This window comes from Macaca mulatta, chromosome 3 (genome assembly GCF_049350105.2).
Source record: "Macaca mulatta isolate MMU2019108-1 chromosome 3, T2T-MMU8v2.0, whole genome shotgun sequence".
Lineage (NCBI taxonomy): Eukaryota > Metazoa > Chordata > Mammalia > Primates > Cercopithecidae > Macaca > Macaca mulatta.
This window is the reverse complement of record NC_133408.1, coordinates 3160097-3178524: the sequence shown is the minus strand read 5'-3', so window position 1 is coordinate 3178524 and position 18428 is coordinate 3160097. Positions and strand designations below refer to the sequence as shown.

The 18428-nt window shown below is 54.4% G+C and overlaps 1 protein-coding gene across 5 annotated transcripts in view; it reads left to right on the top strand.

The window, feature by feature from the left end:
• Positions 1 to 18428, top strand: part of TRPM2 (transient receptor potential cation channel subfamily M member 2) — an 87525-nt gene that overhangs the window by 9415 nt on the left and 59682 nt on the right. For all 5 annotated transcript variants that reach the window (XR_013414786.1, XM_028845266.2, XM_028845267.2 and 2 more), the window contains 6 exons: positions 4102 to 4270; positions 6408 to 6588; positions 9592 to 9758; positions 14879 to 15059; positions 16441 to 16502; positions 18041 to 18241. Coding sequence is in view for 4 of the 5 variants with exons in the window: in XM_028845266.2 (XP_028701099.2) it covers positions 4102 to 4270; positions 6408 to 6588; positions 9592 to 9758; positions 14879 to 15059; positions 16441 to 16502; positions 18041 to 18241 (961 nt within the window). In the remaining variant the exon portion in view is untranslated. The remainder of the gene's footprint in view (positions 1 to 4101; positions 4271 to 6407; positions 6589 to 9591; positions 9759 to 14878; positions 15060 to 16440; positions 16503 to 18040; positions 18242 to 18428) is intronic.

Below are 18428 nucleotides of genomic sequence, written 5' to 3'. Positions count from 1 at the left end.
TCTGGTTCAGGTTTCATCTGGTTTTAGAGGTTTTTTGTTTGTTTATTTTCCTGTCTCATCTTTTTTTTTTTTTTTTTTTTTTTTTTTTTTTTTTTTTGAGACGGAGCCTCACTCTGTCTCCTAGGCTGGAGTGCAATGGCCCTATCTCGGCTCACTGCAACCTCCGCCTCCCGGGTTCAAGCGATTCTCCTGCCTCAGCCTCCAAGCAGCTGGGATTACAGGTGCACACCACCACGCCTGGCTAATTTTTGTATTTTTAGTAGAGACAGGGTTTCACCATATTAGCCAGGCTGGTCTTGAACTCCTGACCTTGTGATCCGCCCGCCTCAGCCTCCCAAAGTGTTGAGATTACAGGCGTGAGCCACCACAGCCGGCCTCATCTGTACTTTTCTAGGTTATTTGTTACTAGCAAAACATCGGAATCTAAAAATATTTGTGGATTTCCAATTAAATAAGTTATAAAGAACACATAAATGTATATTTTCTTGCCCTGAAACACCAATGAATTGCAGTAAAGGAACAAAAAGACTTCAACCTACAAAGAAAAAAGAGGAAAGGTAGCAGATGAAGAAAGAGATTGCTGCATTCTTGCCAGAGGAAGGGGAGGAGGCAGAGCAGCAGGTCCTGGAGGCTTGCGATTCCGGCAGCTCCCGCAGTCCCCGGGCGAGGGGAGGAGGTGGAAGACCTTGGGCGAGGTGCTAGCCCCATGTCATCTGCTCGGAGCCTCCATTTGTGTGTGTTTTTAACTTTTTATTTTGAAATATGGATGTACAGAAGTTCCAAAGATACTACAGATAGGCCCCACAGTTCCACCTGTGACTACGTTCTGCATAACCGTAGTACAGTACCCAAGCCAGGAATTCAAGCTGGTAGAATGTGTGTGTTTAGTTTTATGTCTTTTTTTTTTTTTGAGACGGAGTCTTGCTCTGCTGCCCAGGCTGGAGTGCAGTGGCACCACACCAGCTCACTGCAATCTCTGCCTCCTGGGTTCAAGCGATTCTCCTGCCTCAGCCTCCTGAGTAGCTGGGACTACAGGTGAGCGCTACCACACCCAGCTAATGTTTATATTTTTAGTAGAGATGGGGTTTCACTATGTTGGTCAGGCTGGTCTCGGACTCCGGACCTCAAGTGATCTGTCTGCCTCAGCCTCCCAAAGTGCTGGGATTACAGGTGTGAGCCACCGTGCCTGGCCTTGTGTCATTTTTCCCATGTTTATTTGTGTAACTACCACCATGGTCGACACAGCACTAACCGTCTCCACCGAGCTCCTCCTGTACTTCCTCCGTATGGTCAACTCACCTTCTCCCCCATCATCCCTGAACCCTGCAACCACCAATCTTTCTTCATGCCGATCATTGTGTCATTTTGAGACTGTTACATCAATGGAATCATACGCTACATGACTCATGTCCTTTCCCCTCAGCACAGCGCGCTTGATATCCAAGTTGCTGCTTGTGTCAATATTATTATTATTATTTGAGATGGAATCTCATTCTGTTGCCCAGGCTGGAGTGCAATGGCACAATCTCAGCTCACTGCAACCTCCGCCTCCCGGAGACTGGAAGTAGCTGGGACTACAGGCACGTGCAACCACGCCTGGCTAATTTTTGTATTTTTAGTAGAGATGGGCTCACCATGTTGGCCAGGATGGCTTTGAACTCCTGACCTCAAGTGATCCGCTCGCCTTGGCCTCCCATGTGCTGGGATTACAGGTGTAAGCCACCACGCTCAGCCTTGTGTCAATATTATTTAACTGCTGAATATTCCTGTCCCTTTCACCTTGCCTGTGTCATTACACTTCAAGTGAGAATTTGGTAGACATCAAATAATTGGGACCCATTTTTTTTTTTAAATCCATTCTGTCAATCTGTTTTTTAATTGTTGTATTTAGAAAATTTATATTTAGTGTAATTATTGGTATGTTAGAGCGTACGTCTGCCATTTTATTTTTTGTTTTCTGTTCTCTTTTTTTTTTTTTTGCCTTCTTATAGGTTACTTGAACATTTTTTAGAATTCTATTTTGATTATTCATTTTTTTTTTTTTTTTTTGGAGACAGAGTCTCACTCTGTTGCCTGGGCTGGAGTGCAGTGGCATGATCTTGGCTCACTACACCCTCCACCTCGCTGGGCTCAGGTGATCCTCCCACCTCAGTCTCCTGAGTAGCTGGGACTACAGGCATGCACCACCATGCCCGGTTAATTTTTGTATTTTTGGTAGAGACAAGGTTTTGCCATGTTGTCCAGGCTGGTCTCAAACTCCTGCGCTCAAGCAATCTGCCCACCTTGGCCTCCCAAAGTGTTGGGATTACAGGTGTGAGCCACTGCTTACACCATACTATTTTTGAGTGTATCTTCTTGTATCACTTTTTTTTTTAAAAAGGGGTTGCTCTAGGTAGTATATTATATAATAAGCTTATTGCAATCTACTGACGTTGACATTTTACCATTTTGAGTGAAGTATAGAAACATTATCTCCTTTTACATCTGTGTCCCCTTCTTAATCTATAATTGCTTGAAATATTTCTTCTACATGTATTGAAAACCATGTCAGATAGTGTTATAATTTTTGCTTCAGCCATCAAACATCAGTTACGAAATTCAAGAGGTTACTCTTTTTGTTATTCTTTCTTCCTTTCAGATATTCCAAAATTCCTTCTTTTCTTGTTTCCTTTCTGTTTAGAGAACGTCCTTTAGCCATTCTTTTAGGGTGTGTCTGCTGGTGACAAATTCCTTAACCTTCCTTCAATGAAGAAGGTCCCAACTTCCTGTCACTTCTGAGGTTTTTTTTTTTTTTTTTTGAGAAGGAGTCTCCCACTGTTGCCCAGACTGGAGTGAGTGCAGTGGTCTGATCTCGGCTCACCGCAACCTCCACCACCTGGGTTCAATCGATTCTCCTGCCTCAGCCTCCTGAGTGGCTGGGATTACAGGCGGCCGCCACCATGCCCAGCTAATTTTTTGGATTTTAGTAGAGACAGGGTTTCACCATGTTGGCCATGTTGGTCTCGAACTCCTGATCTCATGATGCACTCGCCTCAGCTTCCCAAAGGGCTGGGATTATAGGTGTGAACCACTGCACCTGGCCGCTTCTAAGATTTTTTATTTGTTTTTAGTTTTCGGAAGTTTAACTGTTATGTGTCTTAGCATGTATCTCTTTGGGTTTATCCTGTCTGGTGTTCACTCAGATTGTGGAGTGTGTAGGTTTATGTCTTTTTTGTCAAATATGGGAAATTTTGACCATACTTCTTTACATACATTTTCAGGATCACTGTCTTTTTCTTTTCCTTCGGGAACTCTGAACATGAATGTATGATTTTTTGTTACAGTGCTGCAGGTCCCAGAGGTTCTGTTTACTTTGTTGTTGTTTGTTTGTTTTCTCTCTGTTGTTCTTATTGGGCAATTTCTACTGTTCTGTCTTCCTGTTCCCGGCTTCTTTCCTCTGTGTCCTCCATCCTGCTGTTGGGTCCATCCATTGAGTTTTTATTTCAGTTACTGCATTTTTCAGTTCTAAAATTTGCATTTGGTATATCTTCCCTTTCTTTACTGGAAATTTATGTTTTTTTTCATTTGTTTTGAGCATGTTCATGATTGCTTGTTGAAGCATTTCTAATGTGGCTGCTTTAAAATCATTTTCAGATAACTCGAACATCTGTGTCATCTTGGTGTTGGTGGCTGTCAGCCGTCTTTTCTCATCCTGGTTGAGATTTTCCTGGCTCTTGGTACAACTAATGATGTTTGACTGAAACCTTGATAGTTTAGATTTTGTGTTAAGAGACTCAAGATCTTGAGTTTTAGCTGGTCCCCTTGACATGTCTATGGTGAAGGAAGGAGTCCCCCCTGTCAGTGCCCCATGAAGGGTGAAGTCAAAGCCCCCTGCAGCCTCCACTGATCCACTGACTTCCTGGGGAGGCTTCTTGTTACTGCTGAGGGTGAGAAGAGTTCCAGCCCACCATTAGGCCTCTGCTGCCTCCCCCATGGCTGGAAGGTGCCTGTTTTTGCTGGGTGGGGGAAGGTTGCAGCTTTCCACTGGACCTCCTCCGATGCCTCCACAGGGAGCAGGAAGGGCACCGCACTCCCTGGGTGACTGGTGCTGTGTCTTTGCAGGAAGGTGGTGTGTCAGTGTGGCTACACGCGTGAGCAGCACCTGGAGGAGGCTACCAAGCCCGACACCTTCCAGGGCACACGGTGGGACCCAAAGAAACATGTCCAGGAGATGCCAACAGATGCCTTCGGTGACATCGTCTTCACGGGCCTGAGCCAGGAGGTGAAGAAGGTTGGTTTCCATCACTCTTGCTCTGAATTGTGGGTGGAGCTGCATAGCCCCACAGTGACACGTGGTGGTTGGCATTTCCTGGGGCAAGAGCAGGAGGCTGGCAAAGATCCAGGGTGCATAGAGCCCACTGCACAGCAAAGTGGGGGGGAGGGGCTCTGCAAGGCAAGCAGGAGATGCATCCCACTCTCGGAGTGCTTGGTCATCTGCAAAGCAGTGTGGGGCACAGTGAGCTTTCTAGGAAGGTGCAAGCCGGGAGTGGTGAGTGAATTCTGGCTGGGTGGCCCTGGGTAGCATTTGTCAGGGCCTGGGGGCAAGTAGGGAGGAAAGAGAGGGATGCAGGACACAGTCACACTCAGGGTGTGCTTGGGGAATGGCAGGAAGGGTGTGGAGAGGGAGGGAAAAGCAGGGGGAAGGGGCCCAGGATGGCAGGGAGGCCCATATGGCAAGTCTGGAACCAAAGGCGAGCGTCCTTGCGAGGAGGCTGGGCCAGGCACAGCGTGATCCAGGCTGAGCCTGGCCTGCAGGAGAGCGCTGTGAGGGTGCAGACTGCTGGAGGGAGGCCCAGGCGCAGGGCTGGGTTCTCTCATGCACAACTTCACTGTGGTCCCTGTAGGACCAGCCATCTCTGACCAATTCTTAGGCGCCATCCCAGGCCTGTGGAGTCAAAGACTTGGCCCCTTGTGTGTTGACCAGCCTTCTGGAGGGTTCTGAGACAGCGATTGGGTGCCACTCTCCTGGGAGGGGGTGGCACTGATCTCTGTGCTGGGGTCTGGAGCCCTGAATCTGGTACCCGCCGAGTGTGACCTGTCCACTCGATGCATGATGACGCCATGAGGTGACCAAAGAGGTTGAGTGGGGCAGGTCTCGGAGATGGGGTCGTGTGGCCCCAGGCTTCCTGGCTGGCCCAGCCCCTGAGCCATCCTGTGTCACCATCACATGTGGGTGTTCTCCAGGCCCCTGGGCCCCTCTGTCTCTGTGGTTATGGGAACAGTCCCGTTGTCGGGTTTCAGATGAGGGATTGAGGTATGGGCAGACCCCACCCGTTGCCCAAGGCCATGGTGACAGTACCAGTGGTGGGTTTGAGTCCAGCTGCGTCTGAGCCCGGAGTTCTGGCTGCATCCCTCCCCCACTCCCCGACTTCTCCCAGCCCTGCAGCTGCCGACAGGGGCAGGTGGTGTGAGGGAAAAACGCCTGTGGCCTGACAGTGAGTGACAGCTGGGACACAGACCCTGTGGTGCAGCAGGTCTGCCTCGAAGCCCAGGAGTGTCCACCATGCAGGCCACAGCCCTGCTCCTCCCAGGGAGACCAGCACCTCCAGATGCCTGGTGGACCCGGTGGGGCCCACGTTCTGATGGTGACAGGCACCGTGGTTGTGGGTTAACTGGACCTTCTTTAGTGACAATGCTACCACATGTTTGTTTTAAGGGCACCTCATGGCATTTCTGGATTTCACCCATCACCTTTGTGTCTCTGGTGGGCCAATCCCGGCGGGGGTTGCTGGCCCGGCTGGGTCTCTTCAGACACGGCCCACCTAGCGGAACAGGGAAAGTCCACTGTGTACTTGTGAGGGTCTCCTGGAGCACAAGGGGCCAGAGTGATGACAGAGCCTGGGAGAGCCATGTTCAGATGGGAGGCACAGGAAGCTGGGCCCCCTGAATCCCCAGGATGGGCCAGGGCACAGGGGCCACAGAGCAGAGGGGACAGGAAAGGGGACAGGAGAGGGGCAGTGCTGGGCGCACAAGGACAGGAGGGCAGAGACCCCAGTGCAGGAGATGGTTAGGCCCTGGGAAGGCAGGGCCCAGGCGCTAGGGTGGGAATTAGAGTCTGCTGGTGCGTGTCTGAGAGGCACTCCCAAAATCGAGAGGAAGAGGAAAAAGTGGGTGCTGTGGGGGCATGAGGGCCGGGGGAGGTTTGCTGAGGGCGTTTCTGGTCCCCAAGGACGGCCTGTTGCTCCCGGCTTGGGCCTCTCTGCCTCCCTCTTCTCTCATGATCCGTGCCTTGCCCACACGGGGACCCCTTTACTGAGTCTGTGCGGTGTCTGCCGCCCACTGGGGCCTCTCCGTGTGGCCTGTGTGGGTCGGTGCTGTCCCTGCCCACTGATACACAGGTTCCCTCCGCCATCTTCCCTGTCCCACAGTATGTTAGAGTCTCCCAGGACACGCCCTCCAGCACGATCTACCACCTCATGACCCAGCACTGGGGGCTGGACGTCCCCAACCTCCTGATCTCAGTGACCGGGGGGGCCAAGAACTTCAACATGAAGCCGCGGCTGAAGAGCATTTTCCGCAGAGGCCTGGTCAAGGTGGCTCAGACCACAGGTAATTCGGAGGCTGGAGGGACACGAGGCCCCGGCGGGTGGGCAGGGTGGGCTGTGGAGGCTGTGCCGGGGCAGTCAGGGCCATCAGGATCCAAAAAGTCCCTGGGAGCCGCCGAGGCTGTGCCCCAGCCTGAGTCGGACCCATGCACCCCTCACCTGGGCACAGCTGCTCCCTGACACCCGGCGCTGCCCCTGGCTTGCCCGTGGGCTGGAGATGGCTCAGTGTGTGGCCCTGCTGGTGCCCAGGGCCAAGCAGAGATGAAAACCTCGGTGGCCTGGGAACCTCGGTGGCCTGGGAACCTCGGTGGCCTGGGTGCACGGCTGGGGCCAGCGTTGCGGGACAGTTGTAGGGGGCCAGCGAGAGTTCCCGGTCATCACATTTTCCATGATCACTTTTTTCCATCAGCATCAGGCAAGGAGCATTATTATTTCCATCTTTTCACTTGAGGCAACTGCCTGGTTGGAGTCAAATCACCTCCCAAGTTTGCACCACCAGTGAGAGCCAGGCAGGGACCCAGTCCTGGTGGATGGTGTGAGATCCCAGGGGCTGTGACCTGGTGCCCTGCCCTACCCTGATTCCATTGTGGAGGGGACCCCAAGTCCTCGAGCCTCCCCGGGCCTCTCTGGAGGGGACTGGGTGAATAGTGAGGCCCTGAGGTGATTACTTGGCAATGTTGGGTCCAGATGGGTCTGGGGTCACCTCGTTTTTCCTGGGGTGTGGTCTTTGCTTCCAAGTGGAGTCATAACTGAGCCTGACTTGGCCTGTGCGGCTCAGAGTCCTCGGTTTGTCTGCCTGGTGACCGTGAGGCATGGCTGCATCTTTTGACCTGTGAGCCCCACAGCCCTGCTTGTAAAATGACCAGACCTTTTCTCTTTTTTTTTTTTTTTTTTTTTTTTTTTTGAGACGGAGTCTCGCTCTGTCGCCCAGGCTGGAGTGCAGTGGCGCGATCTCGGCTCACTGCAAGCTCCGCCTCCCGGGTTCACGCCATTCTCCTGCCTCAGCCTCCCGAGTAGCTGGGACTACAGGCGCCCACAACCGCGCCCAGCTAATTTTTTGTATTTTTAGTAGAGACGGGGTTTCACCGTGGTCTCGATCTCCTGACCTTGTGATCCGCCCGCCTCGGCCTCCCAAAGTGCTGGGATTACAGGCGTGAGCCACCGCGCCCGGCCAGACCTTTTCTCAGTCTGGTCATGTGGGACTAGGTTTAACGCAGGTCACTGTCCCACAAGCACTTTCTGATGCTTCGCCCTCTCAAATAACGCCATGGATTTCTTCGGGTCTCACCCGCTCCAGGTCTTCATGTTGCATTTTTTTTAGCTTTCAATATCAGTGACCTTGCCGTCTGCTTCCTGGCCCAAAGCTAGTACCAGCTTTTCAACTGTTATCTCCATCTCCATCTCTATCTCCATCCATTTATTTTTGAGACAGGGTCTCGCTCTGTTCCCCAGGCTCGAGTACAGCAGCACGATTTCAGCTTACTGCAGCCTAGACCTCTTGGGCTCAGGTGATCCTCCTGCCCCTGCCTCCCGAGTTGCTGGGACTAGAGGCATATGCCACCATGCCAGGCTAATTTTTGTAGAGACAAGGTCTATGTTGTCCAGGCTGATCTTGAACTCCTGGGCTCAAGCAATCTTCCTGCCTTGACCTCTCAAAGTGCTGGGATAACAGGCATGAGCCACTGTGCCTGGCCGATTGGCTGTTTTCTTTTTTTTTTGGAGACGGAGTCTTGCGTCTTGCTCTGTTGCCCAGGCTGGAGTGCAGTGATGGTGGCGCAATCTCAGCTCACTGCAATCTCTGCCTCCTGAGCTCAAGCAATTCTCCTGCCTCAGCCTCCTGAGGAGCTGGGACTACAGGCGCGTGCTACTACGCCCAGCTAATTTTTGCATTTTTAGTAGAGACGGGGTTTCACCATGTTGGTCAGGCTGGTCTCAGACTCCTGACCTCAGGTGATCTGCTCACCTTGGCCTCCCAAAGTGCTGGGATTACAGGCATGAGCCACTGCACCTGGCCCAATTGCTGTTCTTATGGTGACACTGTGACCCAGCCTTTGGTATGGCAGCATTATACCAGGGACAAATCCCCAAAACGAACAAATGTGACTTTCGCTGGTGCCTCAAGGGGAGGCTGTGGGGCAGCAGCTGTGGCTTCACCTGTGCCTCTCACCCTGGGGCAGGCCAGGCGAGCAGACACCTGGGGACCTCCTGCTCTCAGGCAAAGCTGCCACCGGCTCACAACACTGGGTCAGACCAGATGTGGGGTGGAAGGTGTGTTTCTTTCTTTCTTTTTTTTTTTTTTTGAGATGGCGTTTCACTCTTATTGCCCAGGCTGGAGTGCAGTGGCGCAATCTTGGCTCACTGCAACCTCTGCCTCCCGGGTTCAAGTGATTCTCCTGCCTCAGCCTCCCGAGTAGCTGGGATTATAGGCGCGTGCCACTACACTGGGCTAATTTTGTATTTTTAGTAGAGAGGGGGTTTCTCCATGTTGGTCAGGCTGGTCTTGAACTCCCAACCTGGGAGATGATCCGACTGCCTCGGCCTCCCCAAGTGTTGGGATTACAGGCGTGAGCCACCACGCCCGGCCGGAGGTGTGTTTCTTACAGGGTTGGCTGCAAACCTCTGGCAGCAAGTAGTGGGTGGAAAGTGGAGGGAGTCCTTCCTAGGGGCCAGGATGAGTGGTGCGAGCAAGGACGCACTCTGCCGCACCTGGGTCCTGAAAGCTGGGAGGAAGAAGGAAAGCAAAATAGAAGAATGCAGAGAGCGTGCTGAGAATCGGGATCCTGAGTCTGGGGACCAGAGGAGGTGGCAGGGACCAGGGAGAGGGGTGGGGCCTGCTCCTGTTCCCACCCTGCCTGAGGACCGTGGGAACCCGTTCCTTATACCTGATGCTGGTTTAAAAGCCCCTGAGTGAGGGGCTCTGTGTTGATGGGGGCTCAGGCGTCAGGCTCCTGGGTATCAGGGTGCCCCTCAGTACTGAGGGGCCTGCCCACCCGTGCTTCTTCCCCAGGGGCCTGGATCATCACGGGGGGCTCCCACGCCGGCGTCATGAAGCAGGTGGGTGAGGCGGTGCGGGACTTCAGCCTGAGCAGCAGCTACAAGGAAGGTGAGGTCATCACCATCGGAGTCGCCACCTGGGGCACCGTCCACCGCCGCGAGGGCCTGATCCATCCCACGGTGAGCGCGGCCCGCTGGGGAGGGGAGCCTAGGACCAGGGGTGTGGGTGACGTGTGACCGGGTGCTGTAGGGGGCAGGCGGAGTGTGCAGGGGCCGGGGTGTGGGTGATGTCTGATGGGGCACTGTAGGGAGCAGGTGGGGTGTTCAGGGACGGCGGGCGCACTCAGGAGATTGGGCGCAACTCCTGGCCCGGTCCCTGACCCAGGTGACCTGGATGAATGGCTAACTTGGCTGGACTCTGGTATCTCCCTCAAGGTTGTAAGAGGGGGTCCACATGAGAGTCACTGGCTATGAGGGCTCCGCTAACAGCAGAGGGAGGGAGCGTGGCCGGCGGGCAGCTGGGCAGGGCTGAGCCAGGGCGATCTGACCCCGAACTGGAGCTTTTAGCGCTTTGAGTCCCTGCACTCAGAGGTCTCCTGCATCCAGGAATCCCACTGTGCTGCGGTCCCCGGCAGCCAGGACCCCCCCAGCTTCTCTGTCAAGGTTGAGGATGGAGCACTCCTGCCTCTGGTTAACTGGCCGCAGGAGAAGCAGTTGCTTTAATCCAGAGCCTTGAATTGGGACAGATAATGAGTCATTCAACCAGATTTTCCAAGGACACACTAACTTTGGCATAATGCGTGTGTGCCCCTGAATCCGTGTGGTCAGGAAAGCCCACAAACACTGGCCTGTGACTCACTGAGCAGGTTCCCTCGTCACCCCGAGGGGTGATTTACTCCTCTGGCAACATCACAGACACTGTGTGTCCATTCCGGGGGGCGGGGGACACTCCCAGATGCCCACGAGGGCCCAGCAAGCCCTGGCCAGCCACAGCTCGGCCTCCACCTTCCTTTTGCATCAGAATCATGAATATGTCTGGTGGGGTCTGACTGGACCGGCTGTTTGGCTTTGCTTGCTCTTTTTATGAATTGAAAAACTGAAGCCAGGAGCGGCTGGGTGATGTCGCAGGTCACTCCTTACTTTCCTCCCCACGCTGAGTTCAGATGACTTCCCATGACACCACCGTTGCTGGTGTTGTTGGAAGAACGGGACTGTGGCTGCTTCCGCTTAGCCGCGCTCCCTCTCTGTGGACGGCGGAGGGTGGGTGTCCCAGCCCCGCTGCCACCCTGCCTTGGATCTGTCTCCCAGGGCTGCTGTAACCCGGGCTCACAAACCTGGCAGCTTAAAGCAGCAGAAACTTAGTCTATCATATCTGGAATCCGTGTCGGTTGGCCATCATCCAGCCATCTATGTCGGCGGGGCCACCTCCCTCCAGGGCCTGGGGAAGAGTATTCCTGCTGCCTCGAGCGTCTGGTGCTGATGGGCATCCTCTGGCTGGTGGCCGCCTCCCTCCAGTCTCTGCCTCCGCGTCCCGTGGCCTTTTCTGTGTGCCTGTGTGAAATCTCCCCATGTCTCCCATAAGAACATTTGTGATGGTGTTGAGGACCCACTGGGGTCATCTAGGGTGATGCCTTCATATCAAGATCTTTAACTGACATCTGCAAAGATGCTTTTCCAAACAGGGAAATGAGGAGCAGCACTTACCGGGTCCACGAGCAGGCCTTGATGTCTTTGGGTGGCCGTGATTCAGCTAACTGCGGTCCTCCCTCTGGCCTCAGACTCCTCCACTCCACATGCAAAATACGTTCACCCCATTGCCAGATCCTGGCCGGGCGTGGGGGCTCACGCCTGTCATCCCAGCACTTTGGGAGGCTGAGGTGGGCGGATCACTTGAGGACGAGACTTCAAGACCAGCTTGGCCAACATGGTGAAATGCTGTCTTTACTAAAAATACAAAAATTATCTGGGCATAGCGTCAGGCACCTGTAATCCCAGCTGAGGCAGGAGAATTGCTTGAACCCAGGAGCCGGAGGTTACAGTGAGCCAAGATCATGCCACTGCACTCCAGCCGGGCTGACAGAGCAAGGCTCTGTCCAAACCAAACCAAATGATCCTCTCCAACTACCAACCCGTTACAGCAGAAATTCCAAGATCAGAATCTCATGTAAATATCATGAGCTTGGCCGGGCACGGTGGCTCACACCTGTCATCCCAGCACTTTGGGAGGCCAAGGCGGGCAGATCACCTGAGGACAGGAGCTCGAGACCACCCCGTCTCAACAAAAAATTAGCCAGGCATGGTGGTGGGCGCCTGTAATCCCAGCTACTGGGAGGCCGAGGCAGGAGGATCGCTTGAACCCGGGAGGCGGAGGTTGCAGCGAGCCAAGATTGTGCCACTGCACTCCAGCCTGGATGACAGAGCGAGACACCATCTCAAGCAAAACAAAACAAAACAAACAAAAATATCAGCTCAAAAGTCCCAAATGTCATCATTTAAGTCAGGGATGTGAAGACTCTGGGTCTGATCCATCCTGGAGCAGATTTTCTCTTCACATGTGCACCTGTGAGAGGAGACAACAAGTCACCTGTCTCCAAAATACAAGGGAACAGCAGGGAAGGGCAGGTATAGCATCACAGCTGTAGACACTCTCATTCCCAAAGGGGGAACATGGGAGGAACCAAGGCATCACCAGCCCCAGGCAATTCCAAAACCCAGCAGGGGGAACGCACTAGGTGGTGAGACTGGGGAGACCCCTCTGTGGCTTGGGCACCCCCCACCCTGCTCTGTGTCCACAGCTCTGCCTTCAGGATGATCCTTTTCCCTGAAGGTTATAGGTTATTTCCTGCTTGAAGATTTTAAGGAGTCTGACGACCTTTCATTTTATCCCACCTCTGTCCCTTTCAGTCCAAATTTGCAGTGTTGTTGTTGATGTAACATTTGTGAAAACTTTGTGTGCCTCCTTTGAATGCCATAGGAATTTCTGCCAGTAGACAAAAAGGGCTCTGCTGACCTTTCCTGTGATGCCGTCTCCACTCCTGTCTTCTGAGATGGTTGAGTGAATCGCAGTCTCCTTGCCTAGTCTCTTCGTCACTAGCAGGGGGTTGTGCAGGCACACCCTTGGCCCTCTCTCTCTCTCTTTTTTTTTTTTTTTTTTGAGACAGAGTCTTACTCTGTCTCCCAGGCTGGAGTGCAGTGGCACGATCTCAGCCCACTGCAACCTCTGCCTCCCGGGTTCAAGCGATTCTCCTGCCTCAGCCTCCCGAGTACCTGGGACTACAGGCACCCACCACCACGCCCAGCTAATTTGTGTTTTTTTACTAGAGACAGGATTTCACCATGTTGGCCAGGCTGATCTTGAACTCCTGACCTTGTGATCTGCCTGCCTCAGCCCTCCAAAGTGCTGGGATTCCAGGTGTGAGCCACTGCGCCTGGCCCATGTATGTATTTTCTTTTCTTTTCTTTTTTTTTTTTTTTTTTTTTGAGATGGAGTCTTGCTGTGTCGCCCAGGCTGGGGTGCAGTGGCACGATCTCAGCTCACCGCAAGCTCCGCCTCCTGGGTTCACGCCATTCTCCTGCCTCAGCCTCCGAGTAGCTGGGACTACAGGCGCCCGCCACCACGCCCGGCTAGTTTTTTGCATTTTTAGTAGAGACGGGGTTTCACCATGTTAGCCAGGGATGGTCTCGATCTCCTGACCTCGTGATCCATCCGCCTCGGCCTCCCAAAGTGCTGGGATTACAGGCTTGAGCCACCGCGCCCGGCCTAGCCCATGTATGTATTTTCTAAGGCAGCAGTCCCCAACCTTTTTGACACCAGGGACTGGTTTCATGGAAGACAATTTTTGCACAGATGGGGGCGGGGTGGTGAGTGGTTGGTTTGGGGATGATTCAAGCACATTACATTTATTGTGCACTTTATTTCTATTATTACATTGTAATATATAATGAAGTAATCATACAACTCACCATCAGGTAGGATCAGTGGGAGTCCTGAGCTTGTTTTCCTGCAGCTAGATGGTCCCATCATCTGGGGGTGATGGGGGACAGTGACAGATCATCAGTCATTAGATTTTCTTAGGGACACACAGCCTAGGTCCCTCGAACGCACAGTTCACAGTAAGGTTAGTATTCCCATGAGAATCTAGTGCTGCGGATCTGACGGGAGGTGGAGCTCGGGCAGTCACACACACGATAGGGAGCGGCTGCAAATAGGGATGAAGCTTCACTCGCTCACCTGCCTGCTGTGCGCAGCCCAGCTCCTCACAGGCCACCGACCATTACCAGTCCATGGCCCAGGGGGTGGGGACCCCTGCTCTAAGGTAACAAAACCCTCCCTGCCTTGCTCCTTGCTTCCTTCGGAGCCCTTACTGCAAGTTGTTTGTTTTCTGAGACGGGGTCTCACTGTTGCCCAGGCTGGGGTGCGTTGGTGTGATCCTCAGCCTTGAGCCCCTGGGCTCAAGTGATCTTCCCACCTCAGCCTCCCAAGTAGCTGGGACTACAGGTGTGCGCCACCATGCCCGGCTAATTTTTTTATTTGTAGACATGAGATCTGCCATGTTGTCCAGGCTGGTCTCGAACTCTGGGGCTCAGGTGATCCTCCCGCCTCGGCCTCCCAAAGTGCTGGGATTACAGGCATGAGCCACTGTGCCCGTCTCTGCAAGGCTTTTAACACCGCATTCCCACCAATATTCTCTTCAAGGACATTGAGATGTTTTCTATTCATGGTGCTTCAAAATCCTGCTGTCTTCTCCCCATTGCCAGCTTCAATGCCACTTCCACATTTTTAGGTGCTTGTTACAGCAGCACCCCACTTCCTCACCCCAGACCTGTATCTGTTTCCTGTGGCTGCTGTAACAAATGGCCACAAGCCTGAAACGGCAGCATTGTGGTCTCTCACGTGTCTGGAGGACAGAACTCTGAAGTCAGGGTCACACCCCTCCTGAGGCCTGGGAGGAGGGTCTGTTTCCCTGCCTTCTCCACTCCTGGGGGCTCCGGCTTTCTCCACTTGTGGCTGTGTCGCTCGTCCCTGCCTCTGTGGTCCCGTGTCCTCCTCTCCTGTGTGTCTCTCCCGCCACCTCTCTCCTGTAAGGACACCTGTGATGGTATTTTGGGCCCACTCAGATCATCCAGGTTAATCTTCTCATGTTTCGATCACATCTGCAAAGTCACTTTCTCCAATAAGGCCACATCCACAGATTCCAGAGACTGGGACCTGGTCTCTCTGGGGGCTGGTGTTCAGCCTGCTCACGTTAGAGAGGCAGAGCTTTCCAGAAGCTGTGTCTGACGCTTCCTGGCCATTCCAGGGCAGCTTCCCTGCTGAGTACGTACTGGATGAGGATGGCCAAGGGAACCTGACCTGCCTAGACAGCAACCACTCTCATTTCATCCTCGTGGACGACGGGACCCACGGCCAGTATGGGGTGGAGATTCCTCTGAGGACCAGGCTGGAGAAGTTCATGTCGGAGCAGACCAAGGAAAGAGGAGGTAGGGAAGCTTGCTTTCAAGAGTGCTTGGGCAGATAGCACAGTGGGCTGGTCAGAGTGTCAGGTACAGCTGGTCACAACCAGGATGTTGGTGGCGCTTGGAGCATCCTCAGAACACACCTGGGTTTCTATCCCATGTCTCTTTATACTTTGTTCCAGGAGGGTCATCTTCTCTTGCCCGTTTCAGCCAGTGGGAGGGCGGTCAGGGGGGCTGGCAGCTCACCTGTGTGCTCACAGGTAATAGGCCAGCCTACTTTTTTTTTTTTTTTGAGACAGGATCTGGAGTGCAGTGGTGTGATCTCAGCTCACTGTAGCCTCGAACTTCTGGGCTCAAGGGATCCTCCCACCACCTTCCCAAAGTGCTGGGATTACAAAGCTTGAACCACTGTGCCTGGCCCTACAATTATTTTAAACCGTGACCATGGTCTGGTCTCAGGTTCAGAAATCAGAATGTACGATAGTCAAAACTTAGGATTTGACACCTTTTTCCTCATAGGTGGGATGGGATGGGTTTGAGGACGTCGGGAGGTCAAGTGTGGGGTTTTGCCCGTCACTCGAGGAGGGCTCAAAGAGGAGATGGTGAATGGGAGGTGTCTGGCCTGTGCCCCGGTGGGCTGGGGTCCCCTGCAAGCTTCCTTGTGCAGCAGACTCCCGTGGAGGGCTCCTCACCAGTGCATGGGCCCCGGCCCCAGGGTCCAACTCAGCAGCTCCAGGTGGGCTGAGAACTTGCATTAGGAGCACGTTCCCTGGTGGGGGTGCTGTTGAGGTTCAGGGACCCCGCTTTGAGAACCCTGCTTGACTAGGACACCCAGGGTGGGATGTGTGGGTGAGTGTGTGAAGACGATGGGCCCATGGGGTCTCATAGACAGAGTTTGCTGCCTGGGGAAAAAGGTTGCTAAGTCCTTCTCAGGCTCCCCTGCTGTTGGGCTGGATGAAGTTCAGGGTGGGGCCAGGCAGAGGGACAAAGGATGGACATGTCGTGTCCTGCTCCCACCTACACATGACAGGTTATGCCCACCTGCTTGGGGCATCAGCTCTGATTGTCCCTCCCTCCCTCCTTCCCTCCCTCCCAAGAAAGCAAGAGGGGGTGGATGGGATGCAAGCGAGCGGGGGAGGTGTGGGCGGCAGGGGGCTCTCGAGTCTGCTCATCGATGTGGAACAGGTGGGTCCCCTGGTAATGTGGAGCTTTGACCTTCAAGGGCAACTCAGCACTGGCTAGAGGTCTCCCAGCAGGTGCTTCAGTGTGTGGTTAGGCTGGAGCCGGCAGGGGGCAGGGGAGAGTGCCCCAGTGCAGGGTCTTGCCCCCCACCCACCTCTGTCCCCTCACTCGGCTCTGTGCTTTGTTTAGGTGTGGCCCTCACTCTGCTCTGTGCTTTTTCTAGGTGTGGCCATCAAGATCCCCATCGTGTGTGTGGTGCTGGAGGGCGGCCCGGGCACGTTGCAGGTGAGCATGGCTGGGTGGGAGGGGGTAGGTGTGGGCCCGTCCTGCTGCTGGCAGATGACTGTCCAGAAGTGCTTGTCTCAGCACTCAAGACTGTTGGCAAGAGAGAGCGATGAGCTTGCCCACCAGGAGACGAGAAAGAGTGTCTGTCCTGTGACAGGGCTGCTTCCGGGTGGGCAGAGGACGGGTCGGAGGAAGGTGCCTGGGGGAGGAAGCTGGGCTTGGCTGTGACCAGACCATTGACTGGCATGGAAGGAAAGGATGGGGTCCCAGGGCCTGGAGTGAGTGGGGAGCCTCTGCTCCCGGGACCTGCCGGGGAGGCTGGGGAGTTTCTGCAGCTCTGCCCCCAAGATTCCTCCAGGAAGCATTTTTCTTTCTTTTTTTTTTTTTTGAGACGGAGTCTCGCTTTGTCACCCAGGCTGGAGTGCAGTGGCCGGATCTCGGCTCACTGCAAGCTCCGCCTCCCGGGTTTACGCCATTCTCCTGCCTCAGCCTCCGAGTAGCTGGGACTACAGGTGCCGCCACCACGCCCGGCTAATTTTTTGTATTTTTAGTAGAGACGGGGTTTCACCGTGTTAGCCAGGATGGTCTCGATCTCCTGACCTCGTGATCCACCCGCCTCGGCCTCCCAAAGTGCTGGGATTACAGGCGTGAGCCACTGCGCCCGGCAAAGGAAGCATTTTTCAAAGTACAGGGCCACGGCCCCCATCCCAGATCTGTGGTGCCAGCAGCTGTGTGACTGCGGATTTGGCATGCGGCCTGAATGCGCTGCTCTGCTGGCCTTCCTTCCTGACCCGAATCCTAACCGCTTTGTGGCGTGCAGGGTGCGAGGCGACCTCACCTGCTGTAGGAACATATGAGGACATATAGCCTGCGGATCTGGACCAAGAGTGTGGGCTTTTGTGAAGGATGGAATCATAAGCAGTGTCCCATTTATGTTTCATGATTGCAGGAGGTCAAAACAGAGCCTTGGGGGCTTAAGGCTGGACAGGAATCCATAGAGCACTGGGTCCTCACTCCCTACGCATGCCAAGTACCCTTCACGCTCTCCTGCTGGGGCAGCTACACCTGCCTCCTTATCCCAGGCGGATGCTCATACACATGGCAGGGTCCTTCCTGCCAGACGGCCTTTTGGCCAGTCTCTTCCCGAAGTCCAGCACCCCCTGGAGCCCGGGGGCCTTCCTCATTGCCCTGCTCTTACTGTGGGCTTTTATGAGGTTGGTAACTCCAGGTCCATGCAGCGTCCCCTTTGCTGCGAGGCCCTCACGTCTGCAGGTCCATAGGCAAAAATGCTGAGAGCCTTTGATTCTGCTGGTGCTGAGGCCCGAGAGGCGCCAGGTGTGCAGCCCCCAGTGTGTTGGGGCAGCTCCCTCTTCCCCCAGAGCAGGGGATGCCACCAAACTGATAAGTGCTTTCAGTGGATCTTGGAGTAGTGTTAGCCCAGCCCTTCCCTTAGATGGCCTTGGAGAATTCTCCATTCAGAAAGCGTTGGAGCGAGGTGAGGACCCAGTCCCGGGCTCACGCCCCCGCCTGCCTTGCAGACCATCTACAACGCCACCACCAACGGCACCCCTTGCGTAGTTGTGGAGGGCTCGGGCCGCGTGGCCGACGTCATTGCCCAGGTGGCCAACCTGCCTGTCTCGGACATCACTGTCTCCCTGATCCAGCAGAAACTGAGTGTGTTCTTCCAGGAGATGTTTGAGACCTTCACGGAAAGCAGGATTGTCGAGTGGACCAAAAAGGTGAGGCTGACGGGCACGATGGTCACCGGCATGTGGCTGCTTCACAGAGACACCGTCAGCCTGGTGGGCAGCACCAGGACTCACGGATCGATGCGGAGAACCCACCGGGTCTGAGCGGGTGCCAGAGCGATTTGCAGAGGGCAGGGCGCAGGTGGCAAGCCTCCTGGCTGGGTTCCGGAGGTCAGAT